The 24,065-nt window shown below is 42.2% G+C and overlaps 1 protein-coding gene across 2 annotated transcripts in view; it reads left to right on the forward strand.

The window, feature by feature from the left end:
- SHISA9 (shisa family member 9) overlaps positions 1-24,065 on the forward strand; it is a 165,918-nt gene that overhangs the window by 127,945 nt on the left and 13,908 nt on the right. For both annotated transcript variants that reach the window (XM_063314852.1, XM_063314850.1), the window contains one exon: positions 17,425-17,580. In XM_063314852.1, coding sequence (XP_063170922.1) covers positions 17,425-17,580 — 156 coding nt within the window. The remainder of the gene's footprint in view (positions 1-17,424; positions 17,581-24,065) is intronic.

Consider the following 24,065-nt stretch of genomic DNA (forward strand, 5'->3'; position numbering starts at 1 on the left):
TCTTCTTGGGTATTGAAGAAATTTACAGGGTGGTTCCTCCCCAAAATGCACATAAAATCCAATAAAAATTACGTAACGTGGAATTGCTGAGCATAACATCAAAGGGCAGACAATGAAAGTCAACAGTAAAACTTTCAAAGAAGGGATAAATCAGCACTGCTGTGGATCAAAAGCCTGGGTGGATAAAGCACACTTCCAAAACACAAGAGGGAAATTGCCCAGAGGGAAGCGGGTGGGAATGCCTTCCTCAAGTAGTTCCACAAAAGAAAATGTTCTTCCTTAATCACAAATTATGGGAATGACCTGACAAATGTATCACGACGAAAAATGTTCCTCAAGAATTCCCTTGCTGTCCACCAGCTGCTGCATCATTGGACCCTACCTACATACCTACTTACCTATCTGCCTGCCTGTCTATCTACAGTATCTATCATCTATCATCTATCGTCTATTGTCTATCTATCATCTCTATCTAATCATCTAATTCATTATTTTAATTAAAAAAATAAATAAAGAGAAACCTGGCCTGCTACAAACTAAAGTTACTTACCTACCTACCTCTGTCTGTCTGCCAGCCTGCCTATATTTTATTTATTTATTTATTTATTTATTTATTTATTATCCCACCTTTATTATTATTTTTATAAATAACTCAAGGCGGCGAACATACCTAATACTCCTTCCTCCTCCTATTTTCCCCACAACAGCAACCCTGTGAGGTGGGTTGGGCTGAGAGGGAGGGACTGGCCCAAGGTCACCCAGCTGGCTTTCATGCCTCAGGCGGAACTAGAACTCTCATACCATGCCTGATTGGCTCTTGGGCTGAGAGGGAGGGACTGGCCCAAGGTCACCCAGCCGGCTTTCATGCCTCAGGCGGGACTAGAACTCTCATACCACGCCTGATTGGCTCTTGGGCTGAGAGGGAGGGACTGGCCCAAGGTCACCCAGCTGGCTTTCATGCCTCAGGCGGAACTAGAACTCTCATACCATGCCTGATTGGCTCTTGGGCTGAGAGGGAGGGACTGGCCCAAGGTCACCCAGCCGGCTTTCATGCCTCAGGCGGGACTAGAACTCTCATACCACGCCTGATTGGCTCTTGGGCTGAGAGGGAGGGACTGGCCCAAGGTCACCCAGCCGGCTTTCATGCCTCAGGCGGGACTAGAACTCTCATACCACGCCTGATTGGCTCTTGGGCTGAGAGGGAGGGACTGGCCCAAGGTCACCCAGCTGGCTTTCATGCCTAAGGCGGGACTAGAACTCATGGTCTCCTTGTTTCTAGCCCAACACCTTCACCACTACCTCAAACTGGCTATCTCTATCTCATCTCTATCTCTACAATTCATTCATTCTTTTAATTAAAAGAAAAAGGATAACCAGAAAGCTGGCCTGCTACAAAGTAAAGTCCCATATTCAGATATGTATTGGCAGAATTAGGAGAGGCATTTGGTGTCATGGTTAAGGCACCGGGCTAGAAAGTAGGAGACTATGAGTTGTAGTCCCACCTTAGGCATGAAGCCAGCTGGGTGACCCTGGGCCAGTCCCTCTCTCTCAGCCCTAGGAAGAAGGCAAGGGCCAACCACTTTCGAAAAACCTTGCCAAGAAAACTGCAGGGACTTGTCCAGGCAGTTGTCAAGAGTCAACACTGGCTCGAAGGGACAAAAAAAAATTAAAATAAAAAATGGCAAGAATGTCTTTGCACCCTTATAATGGCACCCATGGGATGGTAGAAACCCCAGTGGGAGAGGTCTAAATCACCTTCTGGTAAATGGATGTTTTGTGACTGGTCAAGACCCACACACCACCCCTCTTTCCAGGGCAGCCCTTTTGTGAATGGCCCCTCCCCACTTATTCTCAAAAGTCCAATTGTGTCCTCAGCCTGAAAAGATTGCTTGCCTATGGATTACAGTCTTACAATTTATTCTTAAATAAACCTCCAAATGCCAAGCTGCAGAGGCCAGAACGAGCTCAAAAGGCAAGAATTAGTTGATTTCTTTATTTCTTACTCCCCAGAAGCATTTGACCCACCCCTGTGGCAGAACATACCTTGTCCAGCCAAACTCACTTTTAAAATGATGTTGCATCAGAAGGCAGGTAGCCCAACCAAGAGGGTGTTAAATATTTATTTTTCTCCATTTCTGATTTCTGTTAGGAAAGGGGTTTGGACTGAGGTGCAAATTCATTTTGTTCATGCATTTGTGTGTCTGTGTCTACATATCTAGATATGATTGATAGTCCACTTAAACTGCCAGATTTTTGAGGCAACTCCAAAACAAACAAGCAAAAATCCAATAAAATGTAATGTTCTTCATGGGTTGACAGTGGATTGGATTTTTGTCAGCAATTTTCTGTGCTTCTTGAGGCATCTGACTTGTACTTCTTGACCTAATTTGATTAGAGTCTGAGCTGGCTTTTTCAAATGTATCACTGAGTTCCCCTGTCTGAAAGATGGACAATCAACTGTTGATCCTATCTAGCTCATTGGCATCCTTAATCTGCACAGTATCATCTCCTCTCTGACCCAGAGTGGACTCTCCTGGCCTTTATGGCGGATGCATTATGAATCCCACAGCCAACGTTTTGGCTTTTTGCCGACCGTTGTTGGATTATGCAGTCACAAGAAGTAATGAAGCAGCTTGATCTCTCAACCTGATTCTAGAAATGTGTTGCTGCTGCAGTTTGTGATAACTACGCAGTGTTTGGGGATCAATAATCTTCCCATGGCAGTGTTTCGCTGGCTGTGTTATCTGTATCAATGTTACGACATTTCAAAAGCCATCACTTCGGCATCTGATATCGCAGCCCAAGGCACCTTCAAAACAGCAACTTCAGCATTCTGATGCCACTGTATCGCTTTCACAGAGAAATCAAAGAGGTCTGCTCCTGAAGAGTGCAAAGATTGGCTTGGCTTGTTCTCCGGGGTTATTCTCCCTCTGCAAAAGCAGCTTTGGTGGTTCTACCATATTCTCTGTATGCCTGAAGATTTCTTTCAAATTTCTCTTTGTGGTTTTTGGAAGCTGAGCTGACTGCAGGAGAGGATGGAGTCTGTTCCATTGTTGAGGGGGTTATCTTCCATTACATGTATTTTTATCTCTCTGAAGCTCCTGAAGCTCCTTGGTAGCACACATTTCTAATTTGAAAAAATGCCCAGTAGAAGGAGTTCCTTCCTGATATCTTTCTTGGGGATTTTATGGAAGTTTGGGATGCCAGGCAGACTGCAAATGCACTGGAGAGAGGATTGTACAATGAAAGGCAGGATGTTCGCTCACATCCTTTGGCCACCTCAAAAATGCACCATTGCACCTGTTACAATTCCAGTGAAGTGCTCTTCTCCTTTGTTGAAAACACTGAAAACGAATTCACTGTCCTTAAAAGATAGGTGGAAAATTTTTATTTATTTATTTATCAAATTTGTCACCCCCCCATCTCCTCCCACCAGAGGGACTCTGGGCGGTCTACAACAAAATTATCACTAAAACAAGAAATATATAAAATGCCTTATAAAATTACGTATCTTTAATCATATAAATAAGAGTAAAGTCCAGATGGCTGTGATCTCATTCAGCCTTTGTGTGGAAGGGGTACTTCAAGGCACCAGCAGGAAATGCAGGAAAACATTTTAATATGACAGTAGTTGAGATCTCTTAATACACCAAGCAGCATTTCTCCATTAAACTGAATTAATGGCAAGTGGTCTGGATCAGTTATCACTTGGGGATATGGTTGATCCCCTTCTGTGGATAGGAACTGTCATTTGTTTTTAAATGAATTAAAATGAACTAAAATTGGGTCTTGTGGTGTCAGCCCTTTGAAGTAGACCAGACTAGGAAACCAATGTTATAAATATTAAAACTACTTTTATTATAAGGTTACAGTAACTGAATCCTGCAGGTCTGAATGTGCCTCACCCCTCCCTCCATCTTCACGAGGACTAGGGAGGGTCAAGTCTGAGACGCTTTCTCAAGTTACATTTCTGCCCCAGACTCAAATTTCTTTTGTCTGACTGTCTTGGAAGACAGAGAGACACAGCCTGCTCTGTACCCATTAAGTAAGTCTGTAGGGGTGCATGGATCATTAATTCAGCTTAGACGATCAATTCAGTTTGATTTGAAAATATGAATTGATTTGGAAAATCACGTCAATTTGATTTAATGAATTGAAAGGGTCCTTGTGCATAGGCAGGGGATCTTCTGAATCACCCTATTGATTTGGAGGAATCTTTTTAGAAAGTCAACTCAGTTCAGAAATCTGACTGACTCACCTGCTAATACAATTTCCGAACCGAAATTTCCCACCGGTCTCCAAGTTGCTACGTCTCAGATGCCATGGAGAACACTGACCATGTTGAAAGATGATTCATCTGCCAGTCTCATTGTCTTTGTATTGGGTTGGGAAAGGGTGTCATCCTTATAATTGAGGGAGACTGTTCTGACACACACACCCTCCACTGCATCTGGGCAGCTTGAGAAATGTGGCAAGGCATCTTCCTCTTTCCGGATGCAATAAAAGAAGTGCTGAGCTCCAATAAGTCATGCTTAAGCTTCTTCCTCTTGATGCTATTCCTATAATTAGATAACTAAATTTAGAGGATAATTGTGGCACATTCCATGAGTGCTTTGTCACACACTGCTCAGACCGGAGAGTGTAATTTGTGCCCTAGAATTAATGGCTTCTGATGTGCCTCTTGACAAGACCTTAGCACCTGATCATCAGGATTCTTTCTTAGCAACTAACAACCTGTCTCTTGATGGATCAGCCAAGTTCACTACCACAAGCCTTTGCAGGTCTAAACATCATCAGCCTTTACCCCAAGAGAGATGCTTATCCTATTAAGAGAATCATTTTCCTAATTTATTTCTTGGTTACTAAATGCTTAATTGTATAATTAGGATATATATATATATATATATATATATATATATATATATATATATATATATATATATATATCTGTATATGGGAAACTATAGTTTGTAAAAAGAGCTCTATTTTATTCTTTTTGAGAAGAGTTTTGGCTTAAAGGATATAATCAGGGGTTTCCCCACAGGAATAGGTTAAGAGGCCATGTGACTTCATGTGTGTCACGACATCATCACACAAAGGCCATGAATTATATCATTTGCCAGTACAAGCCATGGTGTAGGGGACTTCATCATGGCTTGTACTGGACACCTGTAGATATAGTGAGAGATCCCAGTTCTCCCTAGATCTCTCAGAAACAAAAGCCATATAATCTGATTTTATGTACACTTACTAAAAATTAAGCCCCACTAATTTCATCAACGCTTACCTCCAAGGAAGTACATATCAGCCACCAGAAATCTTTGGAGAGCACCTTGTAACGATGGATGGGCTGGAATAGCAAAATCCCTTCAGCTTCAGACATAGTTCAGCCATCCCATAACAATTCCCCAGCAAAGGAAATGAAATATAGCATAGACTTAGAAAAAGCATTTCTCTCCATGGATGCTCCTTATATAACCTGTTTAACTTGGGTATCATCTCTCTACAGGGGCAAAAGGTAGATGAAGTATGTCCAGTCAGATTAGTTTCCATCAATGGTCTTTACTATTGTCTCACCTGATACCAGTCAAAGTGAATCTTTGTAGCTCAGGGTTGAACTGTGGAGTCCTGGGTGCTCTCTGAGCCTTGTTGTTTCCTTGCAGACGTTTCATTGCCAGACTAGGCAACATCTTCAGTGCAAAGAGGGAGTGGGTCTTGCCCTCTGTTTATATACCGTGGCTTGCCCTGCTTGTGTTGGTGGGGGTGTTGTTCTCTCCTTGGGAGTTCCTTGATTGGGCTGTTGTTTGCTGCTTGGTTGATTGCCTGAGTTAATGGTTCCTTGATTAGGGTGTATTGTGCTGTTTGATTGTTCAAACAGCACAATATACCCTAATACCCTTTCATTGTGCTGTTTGATTGTTTGATTAACACCAGATGAACAATCAAACAGCACAATACACCCTGATCAGGGAGCTGTTAACTCAGTCAATCAACCAAGCAGCAAACAACAGCCCAATCAAGGAACTCCCAAGGAGAGAACAACACCCCCACCAGCACAAGCTGGACAAACCACGGTATATAAACTGAGAGCAAGGCCCACTCCCCTTTTTGCACTGAAGATGTTGCCTAGCCTGGCAATGAAACATCTGCAAGAAAACAACAAGGCTCAGAGAGCGCCAAGGACTCCAGTGTCTCACCTGACCACCTGGGGTTTTCACTGGAAGCATTGCCAATCTTCTTCTTTTATTCATGGTGGCTAGTCACAAAATACCTATTTTATCAGTAAAGCCACCCAGAACCAGAGTGGCCTCCCAACCTTCCCAACCTACCTTTGTCTTTTTGTCCCCCTGGGATCCCTCCATCATTTTCAATTTCCCAGAATGCCTTTGGAAATAGCAGTGAAGGGATGGGCAAGACTACAGCTTTCCATTTCCTCCCAGTTTCTGGAAAGAGATGGGAGGGGTGGATTTTTTATTTTTTTCAGCTATGAATTCCAGTGTAGGGATTATGCTACAATTTTTGGTGGGTTTGGTGACGGAAAATGGTGCAACCTCTTTCACCAGTTGTGAGCAGAGGAAATTCTAAAAGGAAGCACTTCACAGCTGGACCCTTGGTGGCTTCAAGGTGATGTATATGTTGTTTTCTTTGGCAACAGTGAAGAACTAGTTTGCTTTTTCCTGAGGGGAAATGTTGTTTGGACTTCCCCTCCCAGGCCTTACAGCCCTGAGATCTTCTTGTGATCTCCCATCCAGGGATTAACCAGGTTAAATCCTGCTTAGTCTTGGGGGATCATTCCAAGTTTTGCTAAGTATATCCACCTCATGGTGGGACTCAACATTTCTTTGAGTTGAGGCCAATTCCCGGTGCTTTCAGGAATATTTCCATGTTCTATTCTTGGCAACAATTTGGTCATTATTTGTCACTGGCACCTTCTGGGATGTCATTCCAGTTTCCCAATCTAGCTTTGAGAGCTGCATCAAAGTGGCCCTGAATTGTAGCCTGCTCTATCCTTACATCAACTCTCAAATTTAAAGATGTGAGTGAGATCTGTCTCTTGATTTCGAATACCCACATCAGTTTCTCAGAAGAACATAGATGTTCTCCTAAGGCCTTTAAGTAGCCCCAACTCATGAAACTAGTGTCCATAGCTGAGAGGCTCTTGGCTTCCTCCTCCTCCTCCTCCTCTTCCTATCTCTGGAGCTTCATCTTCTTCATTCGACCACAGCACTTAGCTAAAATGGCTGAAAATGAGCTTTTTCCATCTGAACTTTCTCTTTTATCTACATCATAAATAAGAATGGTGAGTGTTTTATTTCTGTTTGTTACTTTCAACCCCCACCCCACCCCTGAGAGTATAGAGTGTGAGGGATTTGGGGAGGTGACTTCTGGGAATGAATGAATTCTCATCAGGCACTGAGGTAGAAGAAGAGCACGCCCGCAAAACAGCCCTGTGGACATATCTGCGTTCCGAGTTGTCAGTCTTCATTTTCATCTCTTCAAACATGCATCGGGAGGCGCCCCATTTGGAGAGACAAGTGTACCCACCATGCTAAGGTGCATCCAGGACTTATCTGCCTCCAGGTTCTTTTTTTCCCATTCCTCTCTGAAACTTTAATATCACTTCTCAACCCCCCTGTCATTGCACAGCTTCAGTTCCTTCAAAGGAAAAAGGAAAATCCAAAGTTCTCATCAAATTCTGCTTGGAGGGACCCTTGCCTTCCAAGGGTTGGATTTAATATTTAATACCTCATGCCTAGCCATAACCAATTTCATACCCAGGCTTGAATTTTAAAAAATAAAGAAATAGAACGTTTGCTGTTCATTTGAGAAAGAAATACAGTGTTGTCTCCATGAAACGAAGTCTTAAAGCAGAGGCACAAAAAATGGCTAACAACACCTCTTTTCTGCTTCCCCCCAGAGCTCCCCAAGAATGGGGATGCCCACATTTTCTCCCAGGGGGTTTGGAGAGGGGCATTTTGGAAATGGGGGAAATTTTTCAGAGTCCAAATGGCACTTGAATAGGCATCAATCATACATTTTGCTCCTTGAAACTTCACCCCCCTCGCCCCCAGATTGGTCCTACTTGCCACTTTGGGAAGGCGTGGCATGTGGCATGAAATTGTGCAGCTACAGGTAGTCCTTGTTTAATGACAACATTTGGGATGGTTGCTAAGCGAAGCAGTCATTAAGCAAATCCAACCTGATTTTATGACCTTTTTTGTGGTGGTGGTGAAGCAAATCACCACAGTCATTAAGCAAACCAAATCACACAGTTCCCCACTGATTTTGTTTGCCAGAAGCTGGCTGGGGAAGTCAAAAATGATAATCGTATACCCACAGGATACTGCTACAGTTGTAAATGTGAACTGGTTGCCAAGAGCCCAAATTGTGATCATATGACCGTGGGGATGCTGTGATGGTTGTAAGTGCGAGGACTGGTCACAAGTCGGTTTTTTCAGCACTGTTGTAAGTCTGAACTGTCACTAAACAAATGGTTGTTAAGCAAGGACTGCCTGTATGTTAAAGAAATTGTTAAAGAAGGGGTACAAGCTTTCCCCAAATTGAGACTCACATACTGCGAAGGGAATGGGATGAAGGTTTTCTTCTGGTGGGCCACAGAATCTGGGGAGACATGGGCAATTGCACGCACCCCATCCCCTTGGCCCAAACTTTTGGAAAATGAAGTCACTTTGCTTTGCCCCTTTGTGGCAAATCCTTGAATCAGGTTGATTTGATTGTCTGCAAAGCATTCCCTTTTGATTCACCCAGGCAATCTTAACTCATCCATTTTAATCAAGTCTTTAAATTAGATCAGTGTCCCTCAACCTTAACAACTTTAAGGCGTGTGGACTTCAACTCCCAGAATTCCCCAGCCAGCCTTAAAGTTGCTAAGGTTGAGGAACACTGGGTCAGATCAAAGTTTTGTACCACTGCAGTACTGCTTCTATAGCATGGAAGGGGCTTGACTGGATGTTCTCAAAAGTCCCTTCCCAAGATAACACTATACTTCCCAGTTCTAGCTGCAATTTCTTCTCCTACAGCCAACCTGATGCTAATAAGCTAGGTGAAGATGAATAGCTTTCAGCTGTCAGTGCAATTAGTAACCAAGCTAAATGTCCTCACATTATGTAAATACAGAAAACAGCATCATTCTAGGTGGCATGAGAGCGGCAGGTGACAGATTACTCTTCCCATCTTTTCATCTATCAAGTCAGGCTGTTGCAGTAGTTAACATATTTTACCATAATATTAAAAACAGTTTAGCATGAAGAAGCCATTACTTTTGGTGGAAGGAAGGGGGTGTGGGAAGTCCCTGTGGTATTAATTAGGGAAGTTTTGCTTTACGATCATAAAGCTTTTATGTTTTCCTGACTAAGGGGTCATTTTCATAAATAATTTGGAATGTTTGCTGTTTTGATTGCAAAGAACAGGAATGTTAAAGGCCTGGTGGGAGAGGAGAGGAGATGAACAGTGAAGAGTAAATCAGCTGTTTTGGTCTCAACACTGTAGTGCCCCAAGAAGGCCACCGTTTAATAACAAACATAGACATGACTACAGAAAGTTGTCACGTACAGTAGACTCACAGTTAACCGGCACCCATGGGGATTGGTAGATGCCAGACCCATGTAGTTTCTGGTTGCTTGAGAGTTACTCAAACCCCAATACCCACTAGATGGCAGCAGAGAGATACAGATTTTTTTTGCTGGTTGCTTGAGAGTGCCATTTGCTTGAGTCCCAGTTAACTGAGAGTCTACTGTATTAGATCAAGTTACATCAGTCTGGTTATCCCAGGTTTTCATGATCTTATCGTCAATCACAACACAGGGAAACCTGCATTTGATGGACCCCCATTTAGCACACTTTGGATGCAGTGGGTGAAGTTCCCATCCGGACATCTCCCTGAAAGAGCGGGCAAGTCCACTGCATCTGAAGTAGTCAGAACAATTTACGTGAAATTAGGTTGCATTTACATCACTGGTGTAATAATGATGTAAAATGAAGCAAAGGATGTGTTTTTGGATTTTATGGACATTCTGTACACGCCCTTTCTGGAATGGTCTGTTAAATCAGGGTTTCATTGCACCCACGTATAGATCTTTTAGATCACTTCTTTTAAGTTAAGAATGGGCAATTCTATCAGTTCCAAGTTTGCCACATTTCTCGTTCTGGTTGTTTTATTTATTTAGTGTATTTAGTATCCAACAGTGGTGCACGTGGAGACCTGCCTAATTTCTCCCCCACCCCCCAAATGCTGTGAAGTGGGTTGGCCTGAAAGGGAGAGATCATCCTAACTCACCCAGGGAAGATTTTCTGTTTCCCTAGAAGCAATACTGTAACCACTACACTAAACCATCAACAGAATTTCAACCAATTCTGTTTCACACTATTTTTAGGAATATGATTGGACATTTCTACTTAATCCCGTTTTTGTGGGGGAGGTATACCCTGTTCCCATGAGAGTACTGTTTGCAAGCCATTTTTTTCCTAACTTGATTTGCATGGAGACACCATTATTTTTAGGGGAACCTACTCTGGCAAAAATTACCACTTAATTTTGGAAAATCGTCCTAAAGCACCATTAGTGGAAGTTAATACCCCTGAAGAGCATCCGGAAGCTTCAGTTGGTCCAAAATGCGGCTGCGCGAACAGTGATGAGTGCTCCAAGATCAGCACATGTAACACCTCTACTGTGTGAGCTGCATTGGGTTCCAGTTGGCTTCCGGGTCCAATTCAAGGTGTTGGTTATCACCTTTAAAGCCCTACATGGCATGGGGCCAGGCTACCTGAGGGACCGTCTCATCCCTATAACATCAACCCGTCCCACCCGATCATGCAGAAGGGGCATGTTGTGGACCCCGTCTGTAAGAAAATTTCATCTGGCGGGGTACAGGAGGCAGGCCTTCTCTGCAGTGGCCCCTGCCCTTTGGAACATTCTACCCCCCGAGGTGAGGCAGGCCCCTTCGCTCCCGACCTTCCGGAGGGGCTTGAAGACCTAGTTTTGCCGCCTCGCCTGGGATGGGAAGGGCAATAGGAAATCTCCCACTTGGATTTTATATTTATATTTTTATTATTTTAATATTGGTGAATTTATGATGTCAGGTTTTAAGGTGAATTTTACTGTAAACCGCCCAGAGTCCCCCTTTTAGGGGGAGATGGGCGGTGATAGAATGCAGCTCGGCTTTAATGTTCATGCACGTAAATGCATGTGTGCTAATGCGTCCTGCAGCACCCCTCCTGCCATTTCAGAAACCATAGCTTTAGAAGTTGAATTTGGAACGTTGGTGACCCACCACAAGACAATTACATTAAATGGAACACAAGTCATTCAAGGCTTTATAAAAACAAAGCTGAAGGACCTGAAGCAAAGCTGAAAGAACCCAGGATGCTACCATTATTACCTCCATTATGTCAACTTGCATAAAGATATGTCAGTGGCCCTTCCCTCCTGATCGTCAGAAAATCAGTGAATAATTTCACCACGCCTGGGGCAGAGCTGTTATGACTTCACTTCTGGATGAGCAAGATTTTAAGGGTGTTTTGAAGGGAGAGGAATGTTTGATTCCCAGGGCACATAACATGTTTATACTGGAGGTTTTCAATTTTTAATTTTTAGCTGTTAGGCATTTGTTTTAACTTAAATTACAGAGTTGGGAAGTTGTACGCCTCTCCGAGCCAGTTCATTGGAGCATTCTATGAGCCTTGTAAATAAAGAAATAAAAAGAAATGAATTCTTGGTCTCTGACTTAAAATCACAACAACTTAATCTTCTGATATTTAGAATAGTTTAAATTGTTTGGTAAGTCCATCCCCTTCCCCCCACCCCCTGTTTGTGATATAATTACTTCTCTGAAACTTAATAATGCATCTCCTAATCTCTTGTTGGATCATTTGTTATTCTACCAGCAAATATTCTTGAATATCATTATTGAAGGCCTGCAGTTGAAAAGTCTGTGCTATAACACAGAAACAAAAACACAAGGACTAATGAAGTTTAATGCTTCAGAAATGACTTTTTAAAAACTAGGAGCAGCTTCCTCACCTTGCCAGCTGAGCATTTTTTCCACTAAATGGTCGCTGCAAGGGAGTTGAGAAAGAAGCAGTGAGGAATATTAAAATCAGGCATAAGTTCATATTTGATATTTGTGCATTCCAGCATGTGCTGACCTAGCCTAATATCTTGACTGGAACAAAATGATCCATAATGTCCATTCTGAATATCCCAGCAGATTTCAGCTCTATTAAAATACAATTAAAAAATATGTGTTTTAAGAAAAAACTAGGTAGGTAGAATGGAAAGCAAATGTATTTAAAGAGACATCTTCAAATTAGAGACTCACAAATTCCAGTTTGTTCATCAAATATTATTTGTGAGTTTTTTAAAAATGGCAATTAACCAGGTCAGAAATGTATATATTTTTCAAGAGGTTGCAGAGGTTGCAAATTCCTCAATGGGAGTGTGTTCTTTGTGAGTGTCACTTCTCACACTGATCAAATGCAATAGATAGATAGAAAAACCAGCAGTTACAAAAACCACTGTCACAAAAAAGACAAGCTTCCAGCCCCCTTCATCATAATAGTGAAGACAATGGATTACAGATTTTCTTCAATACTTTATTTAAATATAAGCATCTTAGGTACTTGCTGGAATTTTGGTGTTATATTCTTCCTGCTAATAAATATTACTAATCAGAATTCTAGGTGACCTATCCACTGGATTAACTGCTTCTAATCCAGACTGATTATAGGAAAGTGTATAGCATGATGTTCTCCCTGCAGAACATGACTTTATGGATCTTTGGCTATTTTTGCACAGCCCTTGCTTTTAGCAATCAATACCTGCCCATGTGCAAGAAGATGGAATTTCAATACTTAGTCATGATGTGCATGATCAAAAAGTATAAAGGGACATGGTCAATCTCAGTTTGAATAAAATGGTAGTGAAGGCTGTAGAAACAGTCAAGGCATGAAAGACAAACCTGGCTAATTTTGTGTTTGGAGTGTTTAAACATTTTAAAATCCTAATATTTGGGTAAGTTGGGGTTTCCTAGTGCAGAACCAGGACAGATGGACTTACTGTTATATACATGGCAGATACACCTCGTTTTACTTATCCGTAAAATGACACTAGATTTAAATTAGAGATGTCCTCCTCCTCCTCTCTTTATTGTTCAGATTCCTGTCTTCAGGAATTACAATCAGTCAAACAGAAATTGATTTCTTTGACCTTTCAACCCCTTAAAAGCAGGTTGCAACCTGTGGCAGTGTGGAAGGAGTGGAACTAAGATTTCCTTCTACATCGCATCCTCGTCTCAAACTTGTCTCTTTCCAAATATAAGACACGTAGCAGTTGGGAAAATTATTATCCATTTATCAAACCTGTATTATTAATTTTGCAAGCATTCTGGGACATAGACTCATGGATACTACCATTCCCTCCATTTTTGTCTCAGTAACGTTTTTCTACAAAAGAAAGCTAGTTCCTTACTTTCACTTTCCTGAATGTACCCCCCAAACAGAAATGTGTTGGAATGATGGAATGATGGCTGATGAGGAAAAGGACTATTTCCTCCTTATTTAAGGATGAAACATCCTCAAAGAACAGTTAACTCATCATTTGGAAGTTCGGGCTATCCAAAGAAGTTATGCTAGCATAATTGAAGGGGATTATTCAAAAACAGTCTGTCAAAAATTGGAATGATCAAGAAATTGATGGATGGATACCTCTCAGTTCAGACGTCCACAAAATAATCTATTTCCTGCCACCATGCAACTCTTTAAACCGTATAGAGCCTTTTCTGCTACTGTTACAGAGAGAGAGAGATGTAAAGGTAGGCATGAGTGAGTCTGCTGGGTGGTCCTTATGTGCAACAAGAGTGAAATCTGTGCCCCTCCATGGCTGTTAGCACATATTTCTTGGCTTTATCCCCAGTGTCTGGAATCTATCAGTCTCAAGAACTGTGGATTTTGCAGGCATGAGTTGGTTAAGGAATGATCGTACCACGTGGGAAGGAGAACCAACATCTAATTTGCAGCAATGGATTGTTGATATGTGTTGACTGTCAACATTTGGATTAGTTTTTGTTTTCCTTTTGACAAAGGCACCAAGAAGATTGCCAAGCAGTTTAGTTAAATTTTTGTTCCGTTCATAACAATGGTTTTTATTTTTTCCTTCCCCTTTTCTTCTCCCTTTCCTATCATTACTGTGGTTGTTGAAGTTATATTATTCATTAACATGGCTGTATGCACATATACTTTCCTTTTGCTAATTAGTTCAGCACAATAAAGTCCTATTAAAGAAGGATGTTAATGTATGCGCCTCTGAGCAGCCAGTGCTAGTGTGGCAATAATGTTGGCCAGGTAGAAAACCCCAGTTCCTGCCAGATGGCACTGCTTAATAAGTGGGACACAGAGCATGCCAGTCTGGCTAGACCTGGTGGGATGGGCAGAAACTATTGCGGAAAGACAACCCCACAGATAACCTGGTCCCATGCCATGGAAGGCTTGATGGATGGTGATCAACCATCTCCTTTGCATGCAGTAGCACACAGTTTTGGAGGATTTAATCAGCCAGTGTTCTCTTTGTGTGTGTGTGTGTGTGTTCATTCTCAGGTTCTTTTTTCATATAACACAGGAATACTTTCATATAACACAGCGAGCTGGCTGTGTGGAGCTGGTTTACCTCTACAGAAGATTCAGTCCAAAGGACTGAATCTAACCCCCTTAGATCCCTTTTGGACATCCCAACCCTACATTAATCATGTCTGCCTGATTAAGTGTATCCAGAAGAAGGCCATTGAAGAGTGGCTTTCAGAAGACCGTAGACTAATTGCCCACAGTTTTTCATCTCTGTTCCTCCAGTCCTTTATGTTAGGCTGGGCTACACAGTAAATGCAAAAGTGGATTTATTAAATCTATTATTATTTACTACAGCATGCTTTCCTTCTACCTATATACGCATTGTCTTTCTTGCCTTCTCCCTCTTTGGTGTGCTATAGCTTATTTTAAACCTCTGGGTGTAGAAAGGAAGAAAAGGATGATCTCAAATATTTTGTACAGCTGCTTTTTTTCCCCTGGTATACAATGACCTGAGCAGCATCGGAACATGACAAATAATTAGAGGCTGGGTGGGTGAGTGCCTTTTTCACATTCTGAATACTAATGCAATCCCAAAGCACAGGCTGTTGGTGAACAAGGGGATTTGCTTCCTAATAGAGAATAGACACAGCAAGACAAGACTGTAGACCTTCTCTTCTGTTGACAGTGCTTGTAAATATTTGCTGTTCTTAAAGGCTGGGCCTTCTGCAGGAAAACCTTCAGATGCTGATGCTTAAAACGCTTGTGCATCTTGCCCAGAATAAGCAAAAGAGCACAAGAAGGGCCAGATAAGATCCCATCTTGTTCAGTCTTCTTGGTCCTACAGTGCTCAACCAAATGCATCCATGAACCTCCCAAGCATGGGCAAGAAAGCGGCCATCTTTCCCGACTATGGTTCTCTAGCAGTTGGCATCTTCTCAGAAGAATCTCCTTCCCTACAAAGCTTAACATGTATCTGAATCATCCTAGAACAGCCTTTCTCAACCTTTTGACCCTGGAGGAACCCTTGAAGGTTCCTCGGGGAAGGAGCCCCTGCACATTCAGGCTCAAAGATCGGCCAGAAGTTCCAAAATTATTACATTTGTTTCATGGGTAGGCCTGTATATATGCATTAACAGTTTCTTAAACTAAAAAAAAAAGAATGAAACTTACCTCTTTAATGTGAAGTTGCCAGAATTTGAAATAATGTTTTAAATAGATTGTGATCTCCCAGGGAACCCCTCGTGACCTCTTGTGGAACCTGAGGGTGCCACAGAACCCTGGTTGAGAAACCCTGGTCTATGATGTAGATTGTATACAGCCTTGAGGGACAGAGGCTGAGGATCATCGTGGGTGGGACGATGCTGCCAAGTGGGCAGGATCATGTCACACACCTAGATGGAGCTAAAGCCTTTTGGATTTTCAGAATTTGGGGAGGAGGCCTTAAAAAAAATCTTCAGCCTAGTTTGTGGCCTGAATGTCAAGTCTCCAAGCTCAACCCTAAACGATTTCATAGACACGTCTAGGTAATGTCTTGGCAAGAATATGAAAATGGCTTGCTATTGTCATCTTCTGGGATGCTTCCATTGATTTCCCAGACTAGTTGCAACAACTGTCATTAGCAAGATGGCAAGGCAAAATGAGATGCTCTGATTGATGGGGAGGCAGGACCCTGAGACTACTGTCAATAAATGGGCAGAACTGCAGCATATCCAGACATTATAATGCACCACCTTTCAGCAGTGTCTGGGGATGGGCAAGGGCGGGGGAAGAATTTTGAAAACATTGCGGCAGCATCACAATGCAAGGCCTGACCTTTTTGTACATGTGTTGCTTCATCCTGATGAATGCAGCAAAGTCCTATGGACACCACCATCCTCTTGTATCAGGGGTTGGCAATGTGGCATCTAATATGCTGTAGCATTTATAACCACCCCAAATTAATTTCAAGATTCGGCAGGGTTTGACATTTGAATGAGACTTCAGCCATTTTTAAAACGATTCCTACAATTTTTAATTTTATCTTTAAGAATGCTTACCTATCCACTCAATTTTTTTCTCCCCTGCAGGCATGTTCTACTTTGGAGTACCAGTCTGATGCAGACCCAAAAAAGTTGGACTGTTATCTCTTCTCTTCCTCCACCTCTTTAAATTGCAGAGCTGGCTTCCAGGATGGAAAAGGGGAAAAAATATTTAACTTTCCTTCTCCACCCTCTCTTGACTCCCCAGATTGTTTTCTTCCGTTTCTTGTCTCCTTTCATTTTCTTCTCTCTTTGCAACTGCTTATTTAGTAATAGATTCTGTTTCCTGCACCCTTTCTCTGTCTCGCCTAGCTCTGCACACACACTGCTCTCTCCTTGTCTTGTTGACAATCCCCCCTTTGGTGGCATAAGCACTTGAGGCTCCACTGAGACAGAGAAAAACACAGCCAAACTCGGGAACGCCCCCAGCAGTCATTTCATTTTGGCTGTTTTTCTCCCAGGCTCTTAGGAAGACGGTTGAACGTGGAGGGATCCAAAGAGAGGGAGAATGGCAAAGCGGCTAGAGGGTGGAAGTAAAAGGCAGGGTCAAGTTCCCATCACTTTGAACTTGAGACCCAGGGACACATTCTGGCTTATCATAATAATAGCAACGAACAGGTTGGAGTAAATTAAACGATTGGATGGTTTTGTGTTTATATCTCACCGATTAAACAGTCAAGCATGGAAGTACAAATGACAATTTGGCAGGGCCAAGTTAATAAGCTAGCCTGCAGTGTTAATCATGGTTTTTCCTGCTTGGACTCTGGCTGAATTCCAGCATCCTATTTGTTTTCAGTAAGGTGATTCCCCTCCTATTTCTTTTGTGCAGATGCAACCCAGATGAATAATGTGGTACCAACATCACCTCTCCTCCCACAACTGGCTCATCCACACTCCTTCTCAAGCCTGGGACAGATAACAAATCCATATGAACAGCAGCCTCCAGGGAAGGAGCTTAATAAGTATGCATCTCTGAAAGCAGTAGGTAAGTCAAGAAAACTGCATCTTCCTCTTGACTTCGTGTATCCCATTGGCAATTTCAATATCTCAGTGATGTTTAATATTTATTCTGTTCTAGAAGAAATCTCAGATGGAGCAACTTTGTGCTTCAAATATTTATAGGAGTGATGCATTACAGGTAGTCCTCGTTTAGTGACCACAATTGGGACCGCCAACTCAGTTGTTAAGCAAAGTGGTTGCTAAGTGAAACCATGATGGTGCTTATGATCTGACTTCAGCTTTCCTTTGCTTTACAGACCTGCGAAGGTCGTAAATGTTAAGGATTGGTCATAAAATTGCTTTTTCATCACTGTTGTAACTCCGAACAGTTGCTAAACGAGGCAATCGCTAGACAAGGACTACCTGTGTCAAGCATTGGGAGGCTGACAAGTTAAGGAACTTCAGGACCTTGGACAGTACCAACAGGGGTTGATTGGCTAGAGTTTGTGCTGGCTAGCAGAGCTATTGCTCCAGCAAAGGTCTGGAAATGAGAGATATTAAGACTTTATTTGCCCGACTTGCTGAACTTGAACATAAGGAGGCATAAATACATTTTGTGAACTCCAAAACCCAACTAATTGGGCCAGTCTCTCTCCAATGAAATAATTCCTCCTGTGCTGTGTCACATGAAGGTGAAAAAGTGACAAAAATGGATATGGGTGGGGGGATAGCCCCGATCCTATCCTCCATAGTGGCTCCAACACTAATTGGAGTAGCCTTTTTAAACAGATTTTCCCCTTTTGGAAGGAAAACACATTTTAAAAGTGGGAAGTGAAGCCCTGTACTCCCCAGAATACCAGCAGCTGTCAGTACTAAAAAGATACTGTAGCTATTGGCCCAAAACCCCAGTTATCCTGGATTATGTCTTGCCAGTGTATGGAGGTGTCTTGACTAGGGGAGGCAGGAGTTGGCTGTGTAATGCAAACAGGACCTAAGAAAACTGGAAGGATTTAATATTCTAATAATTCTACCAATTCTGGATGTGGACATTGCCCAGGATATCATTGTCCACGGAAGTGTCTTCGGACAAACGCCAGCTCTTCAGCTTTGAAACGGAGATAGCACCGCCCCCTAGAGTTGGACACGACTGGACTTAATGTCAAGGGAATCCTTTACCTTTACCTAAGGCATTAAGAGAGACAGTTTGGTGCAGTGGTTAAGGTGTTGGCCTAGAAACCAGGAGACCATGAGTTCTAGACCTCCCTTGGGTATGAAAGCCTGCTGGGTGATTTTGGGTCACTCACTCTCTGGCAGCCCAACCCACCTCACAGGGTTGTTGTTGGGAAAATAGGAGGCAGGAGTATTAGGTATGTTTGGCGTCTTGAGTTTTTTTATATATATGGCAGGATAAAAAATCAAATCTAATAATAATTAAGAAAGCTGACAGGGTTTGCTATTCATGTAACCCCACCCTTTCTGGATGTTGGGTTTGGTTCTTAAATAGTTCTGCTAATATCTATAATCCACAACTCCAGCAAAGCTGAGGAAAAGGACAAGCTATGGGAAAATAATCCCGAGATTAATTCCAAAACTGAAGACTGGACTGTATCTTCAGGCCATGAAGGTGCTGAGCTGAGCAGTATACTGGGTTCAAACCAATTAGGGTGCCCTGCGTTCTGTTTTAGCCCCACCTTCAGTTTGATACTGATATGTGCATATATTTTCACAAGCCATTAGAGGATAAAAAGCAAGGGAAAAGAATGAAAATTAGGAGCCACGTTGTAGTCCAGCCACATCGGAGCATCAAGTGTCTCCACCCCTGCTTTTCACAATGCTTGTCCAACCAATTTGGAAAGGGGGCAGGGATCCTTAACCTTTACGCAAATTAACCAACTCCATTCCTCAGGACTGGCATAGCCTGGAAGCCAGGACTATGCAAATAGGAAGTATTGTGCTAGAGAGAATCTCAGAGCTGGAGTTGCTACCAAAGAGGGAGAGATTGTTGTTAATTAATGATGATGCTAAAAGCACATAGAGCACCTGTTTCAGCTCACAGAGGGAGGCCAGGCGCTGAGCTGAAAAGGCTATTATGTGTCTCAGTTTTAAATACCATGAGATTTTATATGGATACATTCCAAAGAGCAAAAACAGACCTCTTTCCCTCCCCGTGCCTGTAACTTCACCTTGTAATTAGCTGTCTCTGAGAATTCATGCGAAAAACTCAAGGTCTTTCAGAAAGGCTAAGCAACCTTCTCCACAGGACACATTCACTTTCGCTCTGCCTAACAGAACCTCAGCTTCACAACTTTTCATTTGGTGAAGCAGCAAGGGTGAGTGAATGGAGGACTCTGTGAAGACAGAGACCTTGCCTTGAAGACCTGGAAGCAGATATACAGGCCTTTTCTACAGGGAAACCCAGGGAAAAAAACCTTATTTTCCATGCTTCCTGGCTGAATCTGTTCAACTGAGAAGAACTAGTGTCAAGGAGTACCATCTGGGGACCATATCCCTTTTCACGAAGAGAAGACCTTTCTCTTAGAAGTTGCTGACCTTTCATTTAGTGGATCCATCGCCCAGGGGAGCAGCACACCAATCCAGGAGTCCTGCAGTGTGCCTCCTAAGTTGCCAAACAGATTGCCCACAATTTTGCGTTCCCCCACTTCAGAATGTGCTCCACAAATACCATCCGAAGATGCTGCTCCTTTCTGGTGGTTGTCAATATGACTGAAGTTGGATAGATGAATGTTTGTGAATACTCTTATGAACAATAAAAATGCTTGTGGCTGTGGCAAAGATGCTACCTATGATGGTGGGCCAATAGTTAGAGAAAATTGATTTGCTATCATAGAGCAGCCTGTCTAAATACAGGATGCGTTTTTCTCTTAGCACAAGGAAACAGCATGTCTTGCAACCCCTGACTTCTCCAGCACGGATGAAAGACTAATAACTGATTCCACTACCGTTTTCCCAGTGCAGTTGTTGAAAGAAAATAATAAGTCAAAACTCTACTTTCAGCCTTGTCTTCATACTAGCATAGTTGAGGTCTCGTGGGGATTTCTGCAGCACTTTATTATTCATGTAGAAGAAGTGCTGAATGTGGCTTATTCTCTTTTTTCTCTGATTAATCAAATTTGGGGAGGCTGGTTTTTGACTCTCATATTTAAGCGGTCACTGCTCATTCATGTGCCCATGATGTGTGCAGAGCAAACCTGAACTTGTTCATCACAGCTGGCTAGAGAAAGAGGTTCAGCGCTCATAATTCTGATGTCCAGACTACATAAACAACTCCAGCATAAATTGCCTTTGGCCATTCAAATAACTCTGATCTGGATGCAGGAGGGGGGCTGCTTTCACAAAAGGGCTTATCCCTTGCAAATATGTCCTCTCTAATTTGAGGGGCTGCAAGAATGGGATGAAAATTTTCCCCACTCATGAGGGCAGGAAACATTGCTTTTAGGGAGGCAATTTTGTGATGCACTTTTGGATAAATAAATCTGGTAAGTTATATGACATAGCAATGCTGTGCTGGCAATAGGATCCCTGATTGGCTATATCCGGGAATCACTTTTTGAAATAAATGTACCAAATCAAATCAGAAGTAGAGGAATGAAGCAGTGCAAAAACCACCACCACCACCACTATCACCAAACAGGAAGCCATCTTTTCTGTTTTCCCCTTCCCCTCCTTTCAGAGAGATTTAGCTCTGGCCTTGAGAAGAGGGTGGGAAAATAAAAACAGCTACTCAGCCCTAGGAAAATAGGAAGCATGAGAAAGAGACTCAGATCAGCCCCATTTTGTCTTTGTTGTCCTTAAAAAGAGGCAGTAAAAGCTTTGGACAGGCTTCCAAGGTTCTCTTAATATACCCTACTACAGTGAAATGGCTTTCCTGGAATTTCTGCCACGTCTGTTTATTGACCTGGTCTGCTTCAAATGGCTGACACCTAAATGCTTATACTGCAGAAGAGACTGACTATAAGCAAAGAAGTGTAAGTTTGGAAATCAAACGAATGCTTGCTTTAATTATTCTTCTCCCTGGGAAATTGGAATATCTGAGGGATTCTGAGATCATCATTCTCCCCAGTGGGAGAAAAAAGTAGGAGCGTCAAGGTGAGAAGCTTCATGGGTATGTCAAAGAACCCACTTAAAGTCAAACTATTGATCCCTGTAATCTTTTGACTGGCAGCAGTTCTTCCAACCCAGAACTCTCTCTTTATCTGTTTATTTATCTATTTATTTTACTTAGTCAATGTTTATGTCCACCCATCGCAACAAATGACTCTTGTGGGGCTAACAATATTAAAATAAAAGTAAAAACAGAAAAAAAAAATAGACAGCAGCCAAGAAAAAATGCAACAACCATTAACCTAGCCAGGAGATGGCCTCCTTCACACACTTGGGGCCCCAGGCTATGAGATGCCAAGAATCAATATTAAGAATCTATCTATAAGCATATGCTTGATGTCTACTAAACGATGGATCTTGTTTCTCTTAAGACATGGGCCTTCCTTAAAATTTCTCACAGCATTAGAAGATGGAGGTATGGGTAGTCTCTGGTCAATATATTTAGGGTTGTCCTTGATTAACAAGCCCACAGAACTTGAATCTGTTTCTGGATCTGGCGCCTCAGTTGTTGTCCCAATCCTAAATTTGTTTGTTTGTTTGTTTGTTTGGAATGTGCTGATTTAGCAGGGGCCACTAAGCCCTGAAGATGAAATATAAATGTTTGGTATGTCTGGATTTTGGTCAAGGCTTTCCTTTTATGTGTATTGCTCTATGAAATGCATTGAAACTGTGCTGCAGTACTTTTCTTTGACAATATTTCAGGAATCCGGAATAAGAATGCCTTCCTTCCAACCGTTTGCTAAGTTGTCTGTGTGCGCACAAACAAGAGGAGCAGAAGACATTTCCCCTCTGAGAAGTTGCACAGCTTCCTTATAAATAAAAAAGGGGGGGGGGAATCCAAGCATGGCTGCAGGACAAAATGTATTTTGATATTGTTTTGAAAAAGGGGAAATTGAGGTAGTGCAGAATAACATATTCCCTCTGTGTTATCATCAATGATGCTAGACTTGTAAAAAAAGTGACCTCCATCAGGGGCTGCAGACTAAATTGCAGAGCATCAATTCCCTGTCTTCCTCTCTTTCAGCCAGCAGTACATTCTTGAACTTGAAGCTTCTAGAAGTGCCTATAGGAAATAAAAAAGGAAATTTAATCAAGTGAGAATGAACCTTAGAGCAGAAGAGAGCAAACCATAGTTCCATTCAACCTTTACGTTTCTATCTGGTGTCCCCAGAGCAACCTCCAACGGTACTAATGAATTTCAGGTTCTTTTCACCATGTGAAGCAGACTAGACACAAACACAGTTGTGTCAACCCAAGCTGGGTTTGACATGATCTTTCAGTCCAGGGATTTCAGACCAGCTGACAGGCTTCTGAGCATGGAGAGATGTGTTAAAAAGACCAAGCTCAAAAATGAGGGTCATAAATGAAAGTGCCTTCCCCAGAGGAAGAAATGAGAGAGCCCTTTTTCTGATGTTATTTTTTTCTCTGCTGTTCTGAGTGAATTGTTTGAATTGAAGACCAGAGGAAGACCAAAATCTTTGGTTAGCTCAGGGCAGAAAGTTGGTGGCTCTTGGGGCCCACTCTGTCCTCAGCCTGATTTCAGAAGCCCATTGCAAGCTATCAGTTTAGATCTTTCACAAGAAGTTCTCACTCTCCTTCCTACAGTCTGGGGAAGAAGAATTAAAGAAAAATGGAAGAGGAAAATAAAAAGTAGGAAAAAGGCATGTAAGTATGCCCAGAAGAGGGGAAAAGGGTACCCAAGCACCTTCATCATGCAGACCTAGCTACCACTGGACACAGAAACACTTCCACACTCCTAACTTGATTGATTTATTGCTTATTATTTATTTATTTATTTATTTGCTTATGATTCCAATTTCTATCACTGCCCATCTCCCCCTGAAAAGGGGGACTCTGGGCAGTTTACATAAAATTAACCATTTAAAAGCAATGTATAAAATCACGAAGTAAGCAACCGAGATACTAAAATAATAAATATAAATATAAAATCCAAGTGGGGCAGATTAAGTGTAATCAAGCGGGTGTTGATTCGTAGCAAACACATAGAACGATTTTCTCCAGGAGGATCTGTCCCCAAACTGGTCCTTCAGCTCTTCCAACAGTCCATCCACCTTACTGCTGGTCATCATCTTCTTCCCTTTCCTTCCATCTTTCCCAGCATTAGATCCTTCTCCAACATTAGATCTTCTCTCTTGCATGAAGTGTCCAAATCACAGCTCTTAACTAGGCAATTACAATATTCATGCTTTGCAAAAATCAATTGTATGACAACAGGTTAGAATGAGTTCCAAAATTACTGTACAAGAGTGGTTTTACTTATGATGTGATGCAAAGGTAATTAGCATCTTCACTTAGAGTCTTTGTCTTCACTGAAGCAGGCTTCACAGCAAATTACAGCAGCTAATGTGGTACCTTCTAACTGAGAGTGTTATGAAGTAGACCCATTGG

This window comes from Candoia aspera, chromosome 14 (assembly GCF_035149785.1).
Source record: "Candoia aspera isolate rCanAsp1 chromosome 14, rCanAsp1.hap2, whole genome shotgun sequence".
Taxonomy (NCBI): Eukaryota; Metazoa; Chordata; class Lepidosauria; order Squamata; family Boidae; genus Candoia; species Candoia aspera.